The following is a 23,093-nucleotide window of genomic DNA, read 5'->3' on the forward strand; positions in this document are numbered from 1 at the left end:
GGATTGGGGACTTACAATTATACTGTCTTATCTGCCTCAGACGGTGTTGATTCTCCGGGATAAACCAATTGCTGCTAACAACCGTGGAGCCTCTCCGCCAGAAAGGAAGTCATTTTCTTCCTCCTTATCCTTCAGCAAACCTTGACATTTCCCCGTGCAGACATGTGAAGTATTTCTTAAGTCCTTTCACACCTTCGTAGACAAATTGGATCAACTTATCGGTTAACCTTCAAGTGAAGGGGATAATACTTAACCACGTTTCGAAAAACATAAACCTTGTAAATCCGAGCTGCACCCCACCGGGTTTTTTGCCTTTGGTTGACAATACTTTTTGTTTGTATAGAGAAAAAGTCTGAAGAGCCAAAGCGGTATTTCCTAAGCCAAAACACCAGTGGCTAAATATGAACTAAAAGGGAATGACGGCAGGTAGACACTCAAGTCTACTCCTCTCAATATCACAGAGGTAGAACAAGTGGGCAGGGAGGTAGTCACACAACCGGTGTGTCAGCACATCGTACGGCCACAGGAAGTGATGTTTTAAGAGCCTATTAAGGCTCTCGGTGCAGAAAGGACACACAATACAGCAGCTGCAGAGGCCGGTATCCCAGAAGTAATTATTTATTTAGTAGTTAGGCTGGGTTATGTGAGCACAGGGTGGTTTGGCTTCAGGATCACTGGAGGAGAAGGCATGATGAGATGGTGATGGGAGAAGGAGGAAAAATATATAGGAAACTCCAAACACGCAGTGGACCACTCACACTTGGTTCACTCGCCATTTTTCATCATGCCTTCATCCCCCAAAATGTTAGAGCGAGAGAGAAAAACACTCCATGATAGAAAGGGGAAGATTAGGTTCTGTCAGCTGACAAATGTACAGAACGCAGACCTGTCAAGTAAATTCCAAAGTAGGGCATTCGCAAACGACTACACACATATTAAACAGTGACAATGCATTTGAAATAGTCCAACTTGTTGCCTACTGCATTGCATCAGTCCCAGTATCATCAGTCAAACAGAGAATCAGTCATGCTCATAGTGTTATCAACACAAATATTGTTGACCATTGTTAGGATTGTTATTTTATACCTCAACTTAGCAGTAGCAAAAGTATGGTCTTTGTTAGAGCAAGAAAGAGACAATGAGAGTTTGAGACAATGAGCTTGCAATAAGAGCTGTATGCATGCATCACTGCATATTTGTGTGTGTGTGTGTGTGTGTGTGTGTGTGTGTGTGTGTGTGTGTGTGTGTGTGTGTGTGTGTGTGTGTGTGTGTGTGTGGTCATTGCATCCTGAAGGCATAGTTGGAAAAACAGAGATGATTAAGGTGAGCCTGCTTCTGCTAGCTGTTACATATCCCTTCTCTCTCCCTGCTCTCTATACTTCAGCACTCAGGCTGGGTCTGGGCCTGTGTACCGTGGAGCTGGGAGAGGTAATAGAGACTACTGGGACCTCAGTTATCCTGCCAGCTATTTGAAGTGGCCCAGCTTTCTGCTTTCCATCCTGTAGCTGTGACATGAGCCGACTGTAGGCTGCAGCGTTTCGCCTGCTGGATGCTTAAACCCAGCTAGGCAAGGCCTGGGCTTAATGGACGCTGGGGGCAGCCGTTTGTAGCATCAGCAACTGCCTCTCCAGGCGCTCAAGTGCATTGGGTCACGACGGGCTACCCCAGAACAGCCGGAGAACAGGTTCCTGGAGCTCAACTCCTGTCATGCCCAATCCGCAGCTGCCCTCAAGAGCTCTCTCCACGGCCAACTAACAAGGCCAGGTCAGAGCCTTCTCACACTCTCAGAGCCTTCTCACACTCTCAGAGTCTTCCCACACTCTCTTGCTCCCCCAGACAGAGAAAGAAGAGAACAACAAAGTTATCAAAGTCTCAACACTCTTAAATGAAATAACAGAGTTATTAGAGGTCGAAGCTGGGGTCAATGAGAATCTTGTTTATACTGAGAGACAACTTTTTTTATTTTCATATACTAATTTCATTTAGTTTCCCCAAGATTAGACCTGTTTCATTCTTGTGTCAAAAGCCATCTAATTATTTTCGGTGTAATATCTTTTAATTGACTGAAACAGCACTGTGGGTAATGCAATATTCCATCTTTCCTTTGTGGAAGACTGTTTTCATTTCCCATTAATCGGATTCTCCACTCTATGAGATAAGCGTTTAGCAGTAGGAGTCAGCAGATCCCCTCCAGGTGGAATGTGTGATTAGTAATGCTCCGGCAACTCGTATATGAAACCTCTGGAAGAGTGCGATCCATGAAAGCAATCACGGATGGATGATTCTGAGACATCACAGTGTTAAATCTCGAACAATAGTTGCTGGATTCTTCAACATGCACATCACATGTTCATATTATTTCATGACAACATGGGAGGTTACAGGACTGAATTTCCATTTCTGATGTATGGTAAAGGAACCTCATTTATGAATACTGAACGTCTACCTCTATGTTAGTGGTTAGCGATCCCGCCCATTCCCTCTCATCTCTCCGGTCAAACATTCAGGTCGGAGTAATGACATAACAAGAAGACATAAACCAGAGATCTGTATGAATTAGTTTCTCTCTCTCACACACGAGATGGAGTAGGAGGTTATCCCACTCAGTTATCCCACAGGGCTCCGCTCCAGGCCCAGCTGCGTCTCCAGGCTGGGCCTCTCCCCTCCTCTCCTCTTCCCCTCATACTGAAGCCATTACTGTACCATGGGTCAGTGTGTCACACTGGGAGATTCCTCTTTCCTTTCAACGCCGCCTCCTCCCTCTTATCTCCCTCGTCTGTGAGACCTGGACCGACGAGAACCAGCTGCTGAGGGGAAAACACAGGTGACCTTCAGAGAGAGTGACGGTTGAATTGAACACTCACGTTCGTTCATGTGGATAGTCAGACATGTCCAGACGTAGGATTGCGCGTGCAGAGGCACGCACACCAACAGGCAGGCACGTGCTCGCACACACACACCATGATTTCCATTACCATCATTATCATTAGTAGCCACTTCCCTCACTCCTTGTTGTCATTAAGTATGATGATGATTGCATGGGTGAGAGTACAACCTCTCCCCCAGCTGTAGCTCCTCACCTTGGGTTTGGGGAGTGGTGAGACAGTCGGTCCGAAATGTTCCCACTATGAAGGTCAACCCTGGGCAACAAGGAAGCTGTTATACAAATGGCTTAACTAACTCGGTTCTCAGAGCGAGGATTGATTATACCTATTCAGTCCACCAGACAGGTATTTATTACCAACATCTCTTAACATCAACAAATGAGAGGCTTCTCTCAGGAGGCGCTGATGATATGCCCAAATTGCTTCTCTGATAATGGATTGTCCGATGGACGGCTGCTGCAGACACACATTTCCAGACCACATAATCAGAAATCGTGCTCGACCGATCAGCCACAGAAAAAAAGATCTGACAAAATTGGAATGTACATTAAGCTTTTATCTTGCTCCCGGAGTCTTTGTTATGTTGCGCTCAGATTCAATTTGTGCCCCAAAAATTATATTGACTGGTCTTTTTCGAATCAATGAGGGTTTGCCAGCATGCTTTTGAGATCCTAGATTGAGGGAGGAGTGGAGAGAGAAGGTTTATATCCCAATGGTAAATTGTCTTCGGGTTTGATAGATAGACCTGTTTAGCCCTAGTCAATGGGAGAAATTGGACACAGCTGGAATACGCTGGTCAAATGGTGTTTTCAAACCTCAAGTTGTGCTCCCTATTTTGGGAGGTCTCGCGCTCATTACTCAAGGTGTGATTGTCCAAGCTCTTTTTTCGCTATACCGTATACCCCTATACCTCGCCAACGGACATTTTGCAAACTCTTTGTCCACTCACCCTTCTCTCTTTTTTTCCCTTAATAGATTTTTACTCATCCACAAAACACTGCTGTCCATTGACCATGGTCTTCAGTGTAAGATTTCACATCTGTTTTCTGTTTTCGGGGGTGAAATTGTGAGCGCTTCAAAGGCAACAGCCCCTGGAACACGACTCTAATATGCTTGATATCCACTCTGGGAACTTAAAAGGACATTTGAAAGAACTCTTTTCAATGACTCGCAGGCAATTTGACCACATGATCTCTTGTTAAGAGACAGCATAAAAATAGGTCCTACATGACCATGTAAAAGCTTACCACCACCACTTGTTAGCTGTTACTGTATTACATTAATCGTCTAACAGAGAATGTACATTTAAAAGCAGATGTCAACTCATTGACACAGACAATTGCACTGTCTACTATTACACTGCCAAAACACATCCCTTTCTATTCCCCATATCAGCCTTGTTGGCTGGGCCAGATGCACAATAAAACAATAGTCCTATATCCAAAGCATTCCTTTAGAGAAACCAGCTGCATCCCAAACAACCAATATCCTTTCAAATAAATCTGTATTTTTTTTCTATTACGTTGAAATGTTTAAGTATTACACATCGAGATGTGTGAGCTGCAGCTAAAGCAGGCATCGGCCGAGCCCTATGGCTCTCCTCTTCTCAGAATCCATCTCCTTTAGAGGGGCAGGCTGCTCTAGTAGCTCAATCCCCAGCGTGAGTCAGATAGATGGAGGACAGAGCACATGTTTGCAGGCATATTGCACATTCGCGGGGGAATAAATTGCCTCCTGGACAGCCAGACTCCACATTGTCGGGTCCACTCTACATCAGCCTGCCCTTACATACACCTGTCATCAACACTTGCTTCAGTTTCTACTTTCCAAAGGCCTCCCATCGCTCGGGCATTGTCATCTGGTGGGTTGTCGTCTGGTGGTGGCTCCGCTCCCTCGGACAAGTCTCAGTCTCCAGAAGTGAACATGTGGTAATGTTTAGCTTTCTAATGCCCCGGGCCCTTCTGGCCGTTCTTTAGGGAGATTATATCTCATGGAATGCTACCAGCAGAAAGACTGTGGGCCAGTAAACACAGCGAACGCCCAAGTGTGGAAGAACTCTGGTTATTAGGAGTTCCCCAGGGCTAACCCCGGTCCAAAACTCACAGACAAGGCTCACATAGACGCCAAGCCATCTAAACCTGGCCAAATCATTTTCTATTGCTTGTGTCGTTTATGTATTTTTTTTTCAATTCTTCCTCCTGTAGTAGGCTCAACTGGCCTTAACAAGCTGCTATACTCCCCTTCCACTGATAATACATGTAACTATTATATACTGGGCCGTGGCTAACATGCATGTGGTTATCTTGGCATATTATCTTCAGTGTTATCATTTAACGGTGATTTGGAAATAGTTTTCTCTTTTCGATATCAGTCTCGTATGCATTTCCCTCCCTTGCAAGATATGGAGTTCCAGGAAAGCATTGGGAAACTCTCGTTCTTCATGTTACACTGACACATTCTTGGTCAAGATCAACCAGAAGCCTCCCTTTTCCTGAGTGGTCCATCTGGCCTTGCTCAATGCACATGTTTTGCTGTGAATATTAACAAATATTTGCTGTGTGTTATGCTGTTATAAGTGCTCAGCATGTCTTACTGAACTTTGATTTCTGTGTCTGATCGGAGAAGTCTGTGAAAAAAACGTAACGAGCAATCTGCATTAGTTTTATTGTTTTTCCGGATGCAATGCCCAGCTTGCTGTCTAGCTTGGTTAAGCACGTAACCGGAGGAAAGCAACATGGTCCCCGCCCTGCTCATTCCCGTTCAAATGAACCTACCACCTGATCTTGTCAATAGCTCTAGCATAGATGCTAAGTGCTACTTTTGTTCGCCAAGGAAAACAATTAATGAAAGCCCAGTGCCTCTCGCTGTTATTCATTTGTGATTAAGATGGCATTATCATCATGTGCCGGGCCTGACAGCCCCTGTCATATGAATGATACATCTTGATGAGAAATGGGCTCAATGCTTTCATTGTGCCCGACAGCTTCAGCAAACCTGCTGGCTGCCAATTTCACCCCCTTGTTCCACCCACCACAAAGCTCTTTCAGAAATGGATGCATGGAAGATTGCATTAACAAATAAGAGGCTCTAGAGAGGGATGGCGCTTATTGTTGGAGTCTTACATCTTAGACACTGGGCAGTCAGTAAAACACGTTTGGCGCTGGCAAGTGGATTTATACACTGTCAAGCCATACCCTTGAGGGCAGGTTGAACTTTTTACGTCTTTACTTGGCAGATGTAAAACTTGGACTGTTCCATTCCCACACTCTATTTGCATGCAAACTTTATGTTGAGAAGGAAACAATACTGATGACTAGCGAAAGGAGTATTTTTCTGGTCAATTTTCCCATTTATAATTGGTATCTTTAAAACATGATCTAGAGAAAGTTTTCTGATCTTGTAGAAAGCAGCCCCTCCATGCCCCATCGGTCCCCACATGGAGTGATAAGGAAACATGCGGCATTATTGAATCAGTCAACATGTAGCCTAGCAGGAAGCAGCCAGGTAGAAGCGATCACCATCCCTTCCTCTAACCTAGACCGCTGCTGCTTCTACCCTGAGCCCAGCAAGACATGAGAAGCATGATGGGACAGTATAAGTTTGGAATGTGTCTGTTTTTGATTATTAGAGGTGCTGCTTTGCTTTCCGTTTAATATGAGCTGGTGCCGCAAGCCCCACAGGCATGGGGGAGGGGCTGAGGACAGCTGAGGCACAGCCGAATGTGTCGAGAGCGTCCCGCCGAGAGCGCGAGGTACCCAGGTGGGAGATCCAGCTGGCAGAAAGGGGAGAGGGAGGAATGGGATTTGAAGGGGGATCCAGGGCCCCAATATGGCCCATCGTTGTCCCAGTTACTGCCTGCAAAAAAAAATGTAAATACAAAAAAAAAAAAATTATATATATATATATAGGCATCCCTGTGGGGAGATCAGTGATTCCTGATGTTTTATTTTCTCTGGGCCTCTAGTTTCTTTGTCTGAGACTCAGTCTCTGTGAGAAGCACAGCAAGGTTCCTGATTCCCTGCCACCAAGCTGAGTAAAAACACACTTGGCCCATGAATGAGGCTTGGCCAACCGGCCCACTGCACTTGAGCTGGGGCATTATGGGTCCGCGATGTCATCACCAGGGGACTTGTCATGAGGCTTTTCACCTAATGCATTTTGAATAACGTGCACCAAGTGGCTGTATCCAGATGCTGCTTGAAAAAAAGTGAGTGCAGAAAATAAGTGGTTGGGCCTATGCTCTCCCACGCCCACCCATGGCTGTGCCCCTGCCCAGTCATGTCAAATCCACAGATTAGGGCCTATTGAAATCATTTCAATTGACTGATTTCCTAATATGAATTGTAACTCAGTAAAATCATTGAAAATGTTGCATGTTGCATTTTATATTTATGTTCTGTATAAATTCACTGTGAAATGCTGTGACACAGTATCTTTTCACAGCCCTGCGAAATCAAGGGCCTCTTAAAGTCATATCCTCGGATTACAGTGTCACAGTGTTTTTTTTAGTGGAGGCTTTCCTGTAACACAGTTGTTTTCCAGGAAGAAATACAATGCCTCCAGATGGAGTGTATATTCTACACTGTATTCTACATCCCTTTACCTATTATTCTTTCCTTAAAGAGCCATGCAATCATTTTTTTGCCCATATTTTCCATGGAGAACATTATAGGTCGGTCATTATTGAATACTTCTGTAGGTCTTCAAAAGTTCATCCATTGTTTCACTCCTACGCTTTGTGTCTATCCACAAGACACTTGAGAATGTGTCTTCCTATCTATCTATATAAAGGTTGTTAGTAGGGAGGAGTATTATGTCAGAATGGAATATAACTGAGGTCTGTCTCTAGACCAGTTTTGAGAGGTTAGATCATAGTATCACCCTCCCTATTCCACCTCCCTATTCCAGCAGCACAGTATATAGTATAAACAATATCTTCCCTGAAGTGTTATGTTGACAGGCTGACTGGGAAAGAGGCTGAGGCTGGTTGTGCCTGGTGCCTCTAGCAACATCTTCTCCTCTCTACCGGCTGTTTTTGCCTCTTTGATTGTTTCTTCAAATATGCATATACTTTCTGGGGAGCTGGTTGTTTGTTCTGGGTATTTCCTGGGAGAGTCCCACCTTGGGCTTAAATAAATAGAGGAGTTGTGATGATTAGTGGCTAGGCGTGCTTCTGCTCCCACAAGGCATCTTGAGGGGATGGAAGGGTGGGGTGGTTGGGGGGCTGAAATGGAGGAGTCTTCTCTCCTTCTCCTGATGTTACCATTGTCTCCACCTGTTACCACTACCACCCCCTCTTCTTCCCCCTGTCTCCCTCCTTCCTGTTTAAAGAGAAGTTTCTCATTCCTGAGTGTTCGCTCCCAAGCAAAGAGGCTCTGTGATTGTAGTTAATTTGTATGTGTGTGCTTGCTGTGGTCAATTTGAATTAAAATGACTAAATTCAGGATGTAATTTGAAATAAAAATTCTAAATTATAAAAAGGTTTGAAATAAATAGCTTGTCCTTTTCAGTCTATTGAGACATTGTGTGACCCCAAACCTGGTGTGTGCATGCTTGTACACATTTGTCTGTGTCTTTCAGTGTGTCTGTCTGTCTGTCTGTGTTTTTGCGACTTTGCGTACATGCTTAAGTCAACTTAAGACGGATGATTCGCTGACACATGGCGTCAGACACATGGCGTCACCTATACCGTGTGGAATCTCCCTGACTCACAGTCATTCAGATTGGGGCCGGTCTTCTGAGTCCGACACGTATGATATTAATTCTGTGGGTTGCCTGTGTGCTGCCTGCCTGCCTGTGTGCTAAGTCGAGCAGCAGTGTGTGGCGCTCTCCAGGATTACACTGGGAACACAATTATCTCCATGGCTTTGGGAGGCTGACAGAGCGAGCCTTGGGGAAGGGGATGTTTGTCAACTATCTACACACATATACACACACACACACACATATGCAGACACATGCACAATCATGCAACCACACACACACACACACACACACACACACACACACACACACACACACACACACACACACACACACACAAGCTGCTACTGCAAGTTTACTTCAGCAGACCAGAGTTTACATTAGTATTATGCATGAATGTGTGAGAAACTGACAGCCTTTGCAGTGTCTCTTTTAGAGGTCGACCGATCAGGATTTTTCAACTCCGATACCGATTATTGGAGGACCAAAAAATGCAGATACCGATTAATCAACCAATTTTTATATATATATATATATATATATATATATATATATATATATATATATATATATATATATATATATTTGCAATAATGCCAATTACAACAATACTCAATGAACACTTTTATTTTAACTTAATATAATACAAAATTAAAATAAATAGTGAAACATGTTCAATTTGGTTTAAATAAGGAACACAAAAACAGTGTTGGAGAAGAAAGTAAAAGTGCAATATGTGCCATGTAAAAAAACAAAACGTTTAAGTTCCTTGCTCAGAACATGAGAACATATGAAAGCTGGTGGTTCCTTTTAAAATGAGTCTTCAATATTCCCATTTAAGAAGTTTTAGGTTGTAGTTATTATAGGAATTATATAACTATTTCTCTCTATACCATTTGTATTTCATATACCTTTGACTATTGGATGTTCTTATAGGCACTATATTATTGCCAGCCTAATCTCGGGAGGTGATAGGCTTGAAGTCATAAACAGCGCTGTACCATTGCTAAGAGCTGCTGGCAAACACAGGAAAGTGCTGTTTGAATGAATGCTCACGAGCCTGCTGCTACCTACCACCGTTTAGTCAGACTGCTCTATCAAATATCAAATCATAGACTTAATTATAATATAATAATGACACATAAATATGAACCTTAGGTCATTAGTATGGTCAAATCCAGAAACTATAATTTTGAAAACAAAACATGTATTATTTCAGTGAAATATGGAACCGTTCTGTATTTTATCAAACAGATGGCATCCATAAGTCTAAATATTGCTGTTATATTGCACAACCTTCAATGTTATGTCATAATTATGTAACATTCTGGCAAATGAATTACGGTCTTTGTTATGAATAAATGGTCTTCACACAGTTCGCAACGAGCCAGACGGCCCAAACGGCTGCATATACCCTGACTTAGCTTGCACAGAACGCAAGAGAAGTGACACAATTTAGTAGTAGTAGTAGTACTAGTACTAGTAGTAGTTGTAGTAATATCATCAACCATGTATAGTTAACTAGTGATTATGTTAAGATTGATTGTTTTTTACAAGATACGTTTAATGCTAGCTAGCAACTTACCTTGGCTCCTTGCTGCACTCGCGTAACAGGTGGTCAGCCTACCACGCAGTCTCCTCGTGGAGTGCAATGTAATCAGCCATAATCGTCATCCAAAAATGCCGATTACCGATTGTCATGAAAAAAATGTGAGTTAGAGAAATAAACTAAAGAAAACATTTCCTCATTGCTTATGGGTCCCAGACATGCTTGCACTTTCCATACACCAGTTCTGTTCATCACAATTGAATATGCATCCCTTCTATTCCTTCTACAGTGAAAAAGGAGGTGGATGAGACAGATGCCAGGATGACCCAATTCAAGAAAAAGGCGAAGGAGCTGCGAATCTTGGACGGCAAGACGGCACAGAATTTGTGTAAGTTGCCCCTTTATACAAGTCTTGTCCATCTGAGAACCCGTTCTCCCTATGTGCCAGGAAAGGTATAATCGAATTGTGAAAACTGGTCATCAAAACATAATTTGAGGCTATTAGCTACTAGAATTTGGGCTCAATTGGGCAAAGTGCGTTTTACAAATACATGTTACATTCAGAGTACCTGTGTCATATAACTCAGCACATAGAGCTATTGCGCTTTTGGACGGTCAATACCTACTAGCATGTTTGCATTCAGCCCCCTATGGTGCACAGTGTGTTTTATAAACACATATTACATTAAGAGTACACATGTCATGCAACTCCTACAGCACATTGGGCTATTGCGCTTTAGGACTGTCAACCAATTTACATGCTTATGATGACAAATGTTCTTAGTGTCATGATTACACACATTTGCATACCCGACAAACATTTCTAATGCATTTAACACGTATATTGTTTTACCTGAGCCATGGGTGAGTGTTTTCTTAGCAATAGGCTGGGGGTCATCGCTGCTACAAATGGATTAAGTCCCAGCCCCCTCTGATACCATTTGTAAAATCAACGCATAACAGGACCAAGCGACAAAGCTGGGCGTTTATGTTGTCATCATCCCTAGCAGCAGGTGTGGACCATATGCTGCGAGCAACGCCATCACCGTATCTCTCTCCACCTCTGACCTGTGAACATTTAGACTTCTTCCTGTATCACCTGATAAATACCAGCTATTTTTTTATATTGTTTGACCAAACTTAATCAGTGCAATGGAGCAATATTCAGTTTGGATTCCAGTTTAACTTTGTCATGGTAGCATAGCCCAAATTCTCATAGCCTGGAATATATTTTAGTTGTTCTGTTGACTTCACTTCTGCAGTGAAATTGGATGTTTCAGGAATGAAGGTAAAACCCAGATGCAGACACATCGAATTGGCAATGGTTTAATAGTCCAACAGGGGCAGGCAATTGACAGGTCAAGGCAGGCAGGGGTCAGTAAACCAGAGGTGGGGCAACGGTACCGAACGGCAAGCAGGCTGAGGGTAGGCAGAGGTCAACAATCCAGAGGTGGGGCAAAGCTCAGGGTCAGGGGCAGGCAGAGTGGTCAGGCAGGCAGGCAGGCTCAGTCAGGACAGGCAAAGGTCAAAACCAGGAGGGCGAGAAAAAGAGAGACTGAGAAAAGCAAACAAGACAAACTGGCAACAGACAAACAGAGAACACAGGTATAAATACACAGGGGATAATGGGCAAGATAGGCGACACCTGGAGGGGGGTGGAGACACTCACAAGGTGAAACAGATCAGGTTGTGACATAAGGATATTCCGTTTGGATTCCAGGCTATATGAGATGAAAGGCTATAGGCTGGCTTTTCCCAAACAGCTTATCAGCTCTTGCCAGATATCGGTTATCGATAGGTGGCTTATACCCTCCCCAGGGGAACCCTCTGTCACTTTGACAGCTCCCAGTCCCCCCATTTTCCATCTTTGTGAATCCTCCATCCCTGCCTTCACAAAGTGTGTGGATGAATTCATTATCCATGGAGAGGGGTGGCCATGACATAGTTTCTCTGAGATTGATGAGGGGAGCATGAGAATGCAATTTTTTATGGCGTTTACCCTAGATATCCCCTACCTTAGATATGCAATACCTCTGATAACACCTCATGCAATATGCATGCTTTAAATGCTAAAATATCAGGTCACCTAAACTCCACCTCTTCCCTTGTCTATCCCTGTTTGTTGTTTTTACCAGATCTGAAACAGAATACATCAACACAAGATGAATATATTTATGGGGGGAGATCCTTTAATCTACAGGGAGCTGTTGGGGGGGTGGGGACACAAGTGGGGGCTAAACTTGTATGTCAAAACCGGGGGCGATTAAATACCAGAAATAGCAACTTATCCCCAACCTCCTCTCATTTCCTCCTACTCTCTCTGACTGATAGCAGTTGTGTTGACAATGAGGTACAGTATTAAGTATTGATTCATATTGTCACTGTTCCTTTGTGATGAACATATCAATGATTTCGTCAGGAGGCAATAAAGCGGGTTTTGGTGTTGGGTATGGGGCCGAGAACCTCACTTGTGTGGGTGTATGTGGTGTGTGTGCCTGCCTGTTTCTGGGTGCGTGTGTGTGTGTGTGTGTGTGTGTGTGTGAGTGTATTCGCATGTGTGTGAGTGTGTATGTGGGAGTGTGTATGTGGGAGTGTGTGAGTGGGAGGGTGACGACGACAACTAGTGTTCCTGCCATGTTTGATTATCACCACAGCAGATGGGTCTCATATTTGGCAGGAAGCGATGACGACAAGGGTAGGGGATCTCACCTCCGGTATGGCACAGTGACGACTTGGGGGAACATGTGCCATTACACAGCTCCTCCATTCGCCTCCAGTCATCCACAGTCACTATCCTTCAACCTCTAATGCCCCTTCAATAAGAGAGAGAGAGAGAGAGAGAGAGAGAGAGAGATCAAATTGACATAGACGCAGAACAACGCCAAATTCATGAGAAATTGAATGGATTAGATAAAGCTTTAAAGGACAATCAAAATCCATTGGACTCCCCAATTACTGACGAGGAGCTCTATAAGAAACTACAGGCTCTCAAATTTTAAAAAGCTTGCTGACCTGATGGCATCCTAAATGAGATGCTCAAACTCACTAGTGCAAAATTTCAATTGGCTTTATTAAAACGGTTTAATTTGATCCTGAATGTAGGTTATTTCACTGACATCTGGAATCAAGGACTCAACCCCAAATTTGACCCTAACAATTACAGAGGCATTTGTGTGAACAGTAACTTGGGGGAGGTTTTCTGTAGTATTATAAATGTAAGAGTTCTAAATTTCCTTAATAAGCACAATGTCTTAAGTAAAAGCCCAATTGGATTTACACCAAAACATTGCACAACTGATCATATTTACACCCTACACACCCTGATAGATAAACATGTCCACCAAAACAATACCAAAATATACGCTTGCTTTATCGACTTCCAAAACGCATTTGATTCTATTTGGCATACAGGACTGTTCTACAAAGTTTTGAAAGTGGTGTAGGGGGTAAAACATATGGCATAATTAAGTAAAAAAATGTGTACTGGCAATACGTGCAGCATTAAAATTGCCAAGAACATAACATCATTCTTTAACCAGGGGCAGGGCCTTCATCGGGGTTGTAAATCTGAGCCCTGCACTCTTCAATATTCGCATCAACAAATTGGCCACTATTCTAGAAAAATCATCAGCCCCTGGTGTTAGTCTCCACAATTCAGAAGTTAAATGCCTACTCTTCTCAGATGACCTATGCCTGCTGTCACCCACAGCACATGGCCTACAGCAGAGTGTGGACCTGCTAGAGCAGTACTGCCATACCTGGGCCCTGGCAGTAAACCCCAACAATACTAAAATAATTATTTTCCAGAGAAGATCCAGATCTCAGGGAATTAGCCCAAAGTTCTCAATTGGTACAAAATATATAATGTAGTGCACACACTACAATTGTGTGTGTGTTTTCTTATGCATATCTGTGTATGTTTTGGCTTGTGTGTACTAAGATTCATGCACTCTGACATCATCAGACATATGTTTGTTGTTGTTGAACGCTGTTGAACGCTGTCGAACACCGAAACTGAAACCTGGACCTGCCAAAACTGAAACCTGCTATCCTGCCAGATTCAGTATAGGGGGAGAGATACAAAACCCCAGCTAACCTAGCTGGCTCGGCGGTCTCAAATGAAGGCCACTCTTGAACGTTTTCAACGTTGCAGGAGCTGCGTTTACTTTGCTTTGTACCAGGACAATGTGGACCTTGCTTGCTTGCAGAGGACTACAGCTACTCTTAGCTACTTTTAGCAAGGACGTGGCAAACCTACATAAGCTACTGGGGTACCCACACCCCAGTAGCAGGACACCACTCTGGTCCTGTGGGAGTTTTGCCACTGTGTCGGCTCTCCACAGCCAGACTGGCCCGGTGCTAGGCAGGGTTCCATCCTCGAAGGGGTCTTCCCCTTCCCTGGAGAATGGCACTGATCTCGACCCAACCAACCAGCCATGGAGGTATGTCACTTGCCGTGGAAGTCAAAGAAGGCGTCCTCTGGCAACGGGGGTCTCCATGGAGATGTTGATCCTGGAACTGACACAGACCAGAAACATCTTTGCCGCCCTGTATCCAGAGGTTCCGGCGCCTTCGTCCTTGGTGGTTTCCCAATCAAGAACGGATCCGGAGGTACCTGCATCTTCATCCTCGGCTCTGTCTCCCTCTCCGGTGACTTATACCTTGGGTTCAGATCCTCGGAGCTCCCAGCCTCACCAGACCGTAAGGCTGCCTGAGAGACCGGCCAATTTAACATCACCATCTTTCATCATAGGCAGCTCTATGGTGAGAAACATCTCGGTCCCCAAGGCAAAAACCATGTGCTACCCAGGAACATGAGGACATGACATAACAAGGCTGCTTCCAAAATTGATTTTAAAGAACTGATATTAGCATTAAACTATCATTTTGATGTCCAGTACCATTGTTGAACCGCAGGTGTGAAAGATTCAGCAGACTGCTGGCATTACACATCTGGCTAAAAGACTACCGTAGCTCTGCTGGAGAAGATACTCTACAGGAATGACTGAGTCCATTCAAATCATCTTGGCTCCTGGACTCTGTCCACACATTTCAAGGCTGCATTCAAACAATGACTGGTAAATGATCCAAGACCAGCTCAGTTAATCCCTACCATTGTGACAACGAGTCATCATAATGCTGCATCAACTGTAAATTATCTTAGGGGAATTGGTAATGTAAGTAATTTCATTTATGTACTCCTAATTTCTCCGAATACATCTGTTTATCCTACAGCTATTGTAATCAGTAATCATGAGCCTATAAACCAGAGGTACACTGTTAGCACTGAGGTAGTGTGCAATAGTAGGAAGACCACTTTATGCAGCTCACCCTGCACTATAAGCTCCAATGTAAATAACATGAGTAAGTCTACCTCTGATGAGTCTCCCAATCCGAGATTGTAACGTTATTTGTTTCATGGAAACATTGCTCACTCGGGATACGTCATCAGAGTTGGCACAGCCACCGGCTTCTTCAAGCATCCCGCCGACAGAAACAAACATCTCTCTGGTAAGAAGAAGGGCGGGGGTGTATGCCTTATGATTAGCGAGACGTTGTGTAATCATAACAACATACAGGAACTCAAGTCCTTTTGTTCACCTGACCTAGAATTCCTTACAATCAAATGCCGACCGCATTATCTACCAAGAGAATTCTCTTCGATTATAATCACAGTCATGTATCCCGCCCCAATCAGACACATCGACGGCCCTGAAAGAACTTCATTTGACTCTATGTATACTGGAAACCACATATCCTGAGACTGCATTTATTGTAGCTGGGCATTTTAACAAGGCTAATCTGAAAACAAGGCTCCCTAAATTATATCAGCATATCGAATGTGCGACCCGGGCTGGCAAAACCATGGATCATTGTTATTATAACTTCTGCAACGCATATAAAGCCCTCCCCCACCCTCCTTTCGGAAAATCTGACCACGACTCCATTTTGTTGCTCCCAGCATATAGACAGAAGCTAAAACAGGAAGCTCCCGTGCTCAGGTCTGTTCAATGATGGTCCGAACAATCGGATTCCACGCTTCAAGATTGCTTCAATCACATGGACTGAGATATGTTCCGCATAGCATCGGACAATACCATTGACGAATACTCTGATTCGGTGAGCGAGTTTATTAGCAAGTGCATTGGTGATGTTGTACCCACAGCAACTATTAAAACATTCCCCAACCAGAAACATTGGATTGATGGCAGCATTTGCGCATTAACTGAAAGTGCGAACCACTACTTTTAATCAGGGCAAGGTGACCAGAAACATGACCGACTACAAACAGTGTAGCTATTCTCTCCGCAAGGCAATCAAACAAGCTAAGCGTCGGTATAGAGACAAAGTAGAGTCGCAATTCAACAACTCATACACTAGAGGTATGTGGCATAGTCTACTACAGTCAATCACGGACTACAAAGGAAAACCAGCCCCATCGTGGACCACTAAGTCTTGCTCCCAGACAACTAAACAATTTCTTTGCTCGCTTTGAAGACAACACAGTGTCACTGACACGCTACCAAAACCTGTGGGCTGTCTTTCACTGCAGCCAACGTGAGTAAAACATTTAAATGTGTTAACCCTCGCAAGGCTGCCAACCCAGACGGCATCCCCAGCCGCGTCCTCATAGCATGCGCAGACCAGCTGGCTGGTGTGTTTACGGACATATTCAATCAATCCTTATCCCAGTCTGCTGTTCCCACATGCTTCAAGAGGGCCATCATTGTTCCTGTTCCCAGGAAAGCTAAGGTAACTGAGCTAAATGACTACCGCCCAGTAGCACTCACTTCCGTCATCATGAAGTGCTTTGAGAGACTAGTCAAGGACCATATCACCTCCACACTACCTGACACCCTAGACCCACTCCAATTTGTTTACCGTCCCCATAGGTCCACAGACGACAAAATCGCAATCACACTGCAGACTGCACTAACCCATCTTGACAAGAGGAATACCTATGTAAGAATGCTGTTCATCGACTACGGCTCAGCATTTAACACAATAGTACCCTCCAAACTCGAGACCCTGGGTCTCGACCCCGCCCAGTAGTGGAGAAGGTGGAAAGTTTTAAGTTCCTCTGCGTACACATCACGGACAAACTGAAATGGTCCACACACATAGACAGCGTGGTGAAGAAGGCGCAGCAGTGCCTCTTCAACCTCAGGAGGCTGAAGAAATTTGGCTTGTCACCAAAAACACACTTTTACAGATGCACAATCGAGAGCATCCTGTCGGGCTGTATCACCGCCTGGTACGTCAACTGCTCCGCCCACAACCGTAAGGCTCTCCAGAGGGTAGGGAGGTCTGTACAACACATCACCAGGGGCAAACTACCTGCCCTCCAGGACACCTACATCACCTGATGTCACAGGAAGGCCAAAGAGATCATCAAGGACAACAACCACCTGAGCCACTGCCTCTTCACCCTGCTATCATCCAGAAGGCGAGGTCAGTACAGGTGCATCAAAGTGGGAACCGAGAGACTGAAAAACAGCTTCTATCTCAAGGCCATCAGAATGTTAAACAGCCATCACTAACATTGAGTTCCTGCTGTCAACATACTGACTCATCTCTAGCCACTTGAATAATTAAAAATGTATGTAATAAATGTATCACTAGCCACTTTAAACAATGCCACTTTATATAATGTTTACATACCCTACATTACTTATCTCATATGCATATACTGTATTCTATGCCATCTCATCTTGCCTATGCCGTTCGGCCTTCGCTCATTCATATATTTTTACTGCAAATTAAGAAATAATGTGACTATACTAAATATAAATAAACTACACTATGAAACAAAGATAAATAATGATAGTAAAAAGCTTTGGGCCACCGTAAATGACATTTTGGGCAAAAAAGCCAACTCGGCTCCTTCATTCATTGAATCAGATGTATGACATGCCAGCATCAAATGCTGACACTACACATCAAAGTATATCGTACCAAATTATGAAAGACAATAATTGTACTTTTGAATTCCATAAAGTCAGTGTGGAAGAGGTGAAAAAATGATTGCTGTCTATCAACACTGACAAGCCACCGGTGACTGACAATCTAGTTTTAAAATTACTGAGGATAATAGCAGACAATATTGCCACTCCTATTTGCCACATCTTCAATTTAAGCCTATTAGAGAGTGTGTGCCCTCAGGCCTGGAGGGAAGCTAAAGTCATTCCGCTACCCAAGAATAGTAAAGCCCCCTTTACTGTCTCAAATAGCCGACCAATCAGCCTGTTACCAGGCAAAAGACAATAAATAAATTATGTTTGACCAGATACAAACGGAATTTCAGCATGCTCTATAGGGAAGTACACTCAACAAGCACATCACTTACACAAATGACTGATGATTTTCTGAGAGAAATTGATGGTAAAATGATTGTGGGGGCTGTCTTGTTAGACTTCAGTGCAGCTTTTGCCATTATTGATCATAGTCTGCTGCTGGAACAATTTGTGTTAGGGCTTTACACCCCCTGCTATAATGTGGATAAAGAGTTACTTGTCTAACAGAACACAGAGGGTGTTCTTTAATGGAAGCCTATCGAATATAATCCAGTTTGAATCTGGAATTCCACAGGGTAGCTGTTTAGGCCCCTTACTTTTTTCAATTTTTACTAACATTATGCCACTGACTTTGAGTAAAGCCAGAGTTTCTATGTATGCAGATGACTCAACACTATAGACATAATCTACTACAGCGACTGCAATGATTGCAACACTCAACAAAGAGCTGCAGTTAGTTTCAGAGTGGGTGGCAAAGAATAAGTTAGCCCAAAATATTTCTTAAACTAAAAGTATTTGTATTTGGAACAAAACACTCACTAAACCCTAACCCTCAACCAAATCTTGTAATAAATAATATGGAAATTGAGCAAGTTGAGATGACTAAACTGCTTGGAGTAGCACTAGATTGTAAACTGTCATGGTCAAAACATATTGATGCAGTAGTAGCTAAGATGGGGAGAAGTCTGTCTATAATAAAGCGATGCTCTGCCTTCTTAACAACACTATCAACAAGGCAGGTCTTACAGGCTCTAGTTTTGTCGCACCTTGACTACTGTTCAGGCATGTGGTCAGGTGCCACAAAAAAGGACCTAGGAAAATTGCAATTGGCTCAGAACAGGGCAGCACAGCTGATCCTTGGATATACACAGAGAGCTAATATTAATAGTGTGCATGTCAATCTCTCCTGTCTGAAAGTGGAGGAGATATTGACTTCATTACTACTTTTAGTTAGGATAGGTATTGACATGTTGAATGCACCGAGCTGTCCGTCTAAACTACTGGCACACAGCTCGGACACCCATGCATACCCCACAAGATATGCCACAAGAGGTCTCTTCCCAGTCCCCAAGTCCAGAACAGACTATGGGAGGCACACAGTACTACATAGAGCCATGACTACGTGTAACTCTATTTCACATCAAGTAACTGACGCAAGCAGTACAAATAGATGTAAAAAACTGATTAGAAAACACCTTATGGTACAGTGGGGACTGTGAAGCAACACAAACATTGGCACAGACACATGCATGCATACACATATACACACACAGACGATAACATACACACTATACATACACATGGATTTAGTACTGTAGATATGTAGTAGTGGTGGAGCATGGGCCTGAGGGCACACTGCTGTGAAATCTGTGGATGTATTGTAATGTTTTAAAATTGTATAAACTGCCTTCATTTTGCTGGACCCATGGAAGCTAATGATACTAATGAGGATCCATAATAAATACAAATACAAATGTGCTTGTCTGCCTAAGTGTATGTGAGAGAGGGTTACAGTATGTACTTCTTATTGGCTATGTGACAATGGAACCATTATGATTTTTGAGTGGCTGATTGCATACTTACACACTCACACGCCCACTCATCCCCTCAGGAATATGGCTCTGTTCTATGTACTCAACTAACAGTGGTGGTGGTTTTCCCTCTCTTAGCTAGCTGGACACTGACTGGACATTGATGTTGCGAATGGAAGTTGTGAAATGATGACAGGGATGAGGAATTATTCCCAAGCCCACTAAGTCCTGTCAGCAGTCTCTGACTAACACTAACCACCTACATCCTCCTCCAGGTTTCTCAATATCCTCAGAGTCCAAATATAATGATCTCCTCTGTCCTCAATGACTGCTTAAGCAATATTTGTGCTGTGAAACAATACTATTTATGTCTAACTGTAACCTGGGGACTGGGTGTGGAGCAGTGGGAGGCAGTCCAGCTGTAACAATAGACATGAGTGGGGGTTCTTACTCTGTCACCCCATCTGTGCTGATATCTCCCAAGTGGCACCCTATTGTCTATAAAGTGCACTTCCTTTGACCAGGGTGAAAAGGACTCAAAAGTAGTGTGCTAATGAGAATAGGGAGAATAGGGTGCCATTTTGGAAGCATCCATGAAGTGAGATGAGAAAAGCACTGGGAATCGGGTCAGGCATGCTATGCTGGAAATGGAGTCAGCCTTCACCCCATACAGTACATAGTGATCTGGCAGCATAACATACACACATGGAACTACTGACTTATGCTTTGCTTTTCTCTTCAGCGGTTGTCCACAGGGAACTCTACAGACCCATTTTGACACGAGCCAAGTTTATTTAGCCTGTGCTTTAACATTGTACACTTTGACAAAGGAGGATAAATGATCCGGCTAAATTATTGTATTAATGGATGTCGTGTTTGTACAGTAACATCACATTTGTGGTGGTTCTTCAATTGTTCTTCATATTCCCTCCCTCCACTCATCATCAACATCTGATCTCTTTGGTAACCTTTATATAATGTCTTCATTGTTTTTCAGAGCCATTTAAAGTTTTTGGGATTGTTGATTAATATAGTAGGAATCCAATGGTGAGACCTGAGCTAAATTACTGTGTGCATCTGTCATGGCGAGACTTGTTGAAAGGCAAGTCAAATAGCTCACTCATAGCAAGAGTGTAAATTATGCTAATGATGCAACAGATGAGTTGAAACTTTATCTTCCACCAATTAAAATGTAACAGCAAATGTGTTTAATACTCTCATGCAAGTTGTTAAACTTCCCACAGTTGACAATTCAAAACATACTTTGAGAACTTTTTCTCATGAACACAAGGGGAGACAGAGAGCTGGTTTCAAGCACAGGGCGCAGCAGGTGTTTATTGAAGAGGACCACAAGAGGAGGCACGCAACTGGGTCCAGAGGCAGGCAGAAGGTAATACATAGGGGGTCCAAAAAGGGCAACAATACAGGCAGGGAGAAGACTTGTAATGTAATCCGGGAGATCAGGCAATAGGTAGTTAACAGGAAATCCGACAGGCTAAAGTACAGACAGGGAACAGGCAAAAGGCATCATTAGTGAGGCAGGCAACAACTATCATACACGGGAGGAGTAACTCGCAGGAAACCCAGCGTTCTGAAAGACGTGTGTTACAAAACCTCACATTGATTGGGTGCAAAGAACTGAACTAAATAGTGTGTGATAATGACATACAGGTGTGTGAACAGGTGATTATAATTCAGGTGATTGGTATCTGGAGAGTGAGCTGCGTTCAGGGGACCTAGGTGTTTGAGAGTGTGAGCTGGAAAGTGGAAGTTGAAGTTGGAAGTTTACATACACGGTAGTCAAATTCCTGACATTTTAATCCTAGTAAAAAGTCCCTGTTTTAGGTCAATTAGGATCACCACTTTATTTTATGTGAAATGTGAGAATAATATTAGAGAGTGATTTATTTCAGATGTATTTCTTTCATCACATTCCCAGTGGGTCAGAAGTTTACATTCACTAAATTACTATTTGGCAGCATTGCCTTAAATTGATGAACTTGGGTCAAACGTTTCGGTTAGCCTTCCACAAGCTTCCCACAATAAGTTGGGTGAATTGTAGCCCATTCCTTCTGACAGAGTTGGTGTAACTGAGTCAGGTTTGTAGGCCTCCTTGCTCGCACACACTTTTTCAGTTCTGCCCACAAATTTTCTATGGTATTGAGGTAAGGGCTTTGTGATGGCCACTCCAATACCTTGTCTTTAAGCCATTTTTCCACAACTTTGGAAGTATTCTTGGGGTCATTGTCCATTTGGAAGACCCATTTGCGACCAAGCTTTAACTTCCTGACTGATGTCTTGAGATGTTGCTTCAATATATCCACATTATTATCCCCCCTCATGATGCCATCTACAGTTTTGAGAATGACACAAATATTAATTTTCACAAGTCTGCTGCCTCAGTTTGTGTGATGGTAATATGCATATACTCCAGAATGTATGAAGAGTGATCAGATGAATTGAAATTAATTGCAAAGTCCCTCTTTGCCACACAAATGAGCTGAATCTGATTGTTTGGGGCATCCGGAAAAAAAGCTTGTCCAGAGTAGACAAGGTGAGCACTACCATCAGTCCTGTGTCATGCCAATAGTAAGGCATCCTGAGACCATTCATGTGTGGGGTTGCTTATCAGCGAAAGGAGTGGGCTCACTCACAACTTTGCCTAAGAACACAGCCATGAATAAAGAATGGTACCAACACATTCTCCGAGAGCAACTTCTCCCAACCATCAAAGGAACAGTTTGGTGACGAACAATGCCTTTTCCACCATGATGGAGCACCTTGCCATAAGGCAAAAGTGACTCAGGGAACAAAACAGAAATATTGTGGGTCCATGGCCAGGAAACACCCCAGACCTTAATTCCATTGAGAACTTATGGTCAATCCTCAAAAGGTGGGTGGACAAACAAAAACCCACAAATTCTGACAAACTCCAAGCATGTATTATGCAAAAATGGGATGCCATCAGTCAGGATGTGGCCCGGAAGTTAATTGACAGCATGCCAGGGCAGATTGCAGAGGTCTTGGAAAAAGAAGGGTCAACACTGTACATATTGACTCTTTGTATCAACTTCATGTAATTGTCAATAAAAGCCTTTGCCACTTATTAAATGTTTGTGATTATACTTCA

The 23,093-nt window shown here is 43.4% G+C and overlaps 1 protein-coding gene across 1 annotated transcript in view; it reads left to right on the plus strand.

The window, feature by feature from the left end:
• Positions 1–23,093, plus strand: part of LOC112256388 (protein diaphanous homolog 2) — a 629,309-nt gene that overhangs the window by 319,943 nt on the left and 286,273 nt on the right. The window contains 1 exon segment of the mRNA XM_024429614.2: positions 10,427–10,525. Coding sequence (XP_024285382.2) covers positions 10,427–10,525 — 99 coding nt within the window.

The sequence above is a fragment of the Oncorhynchus tshawytscha genome, linkage group LG08 (assembly GCF_018296145.1).
Source record: "Oncorhynchus tshawytscha isolate Ot180627B linkage group LG08, Otsh_v2.0, whole genome shotgun sequence".
Taxonomy (NCBI): domain Eukaryota; kingdom Metazoa; phylum Chordata; class Actinopteri; order Salmoniformes; family Salmonidae; genus Oncorhynchus; species Oncorhynchus tshawytscha.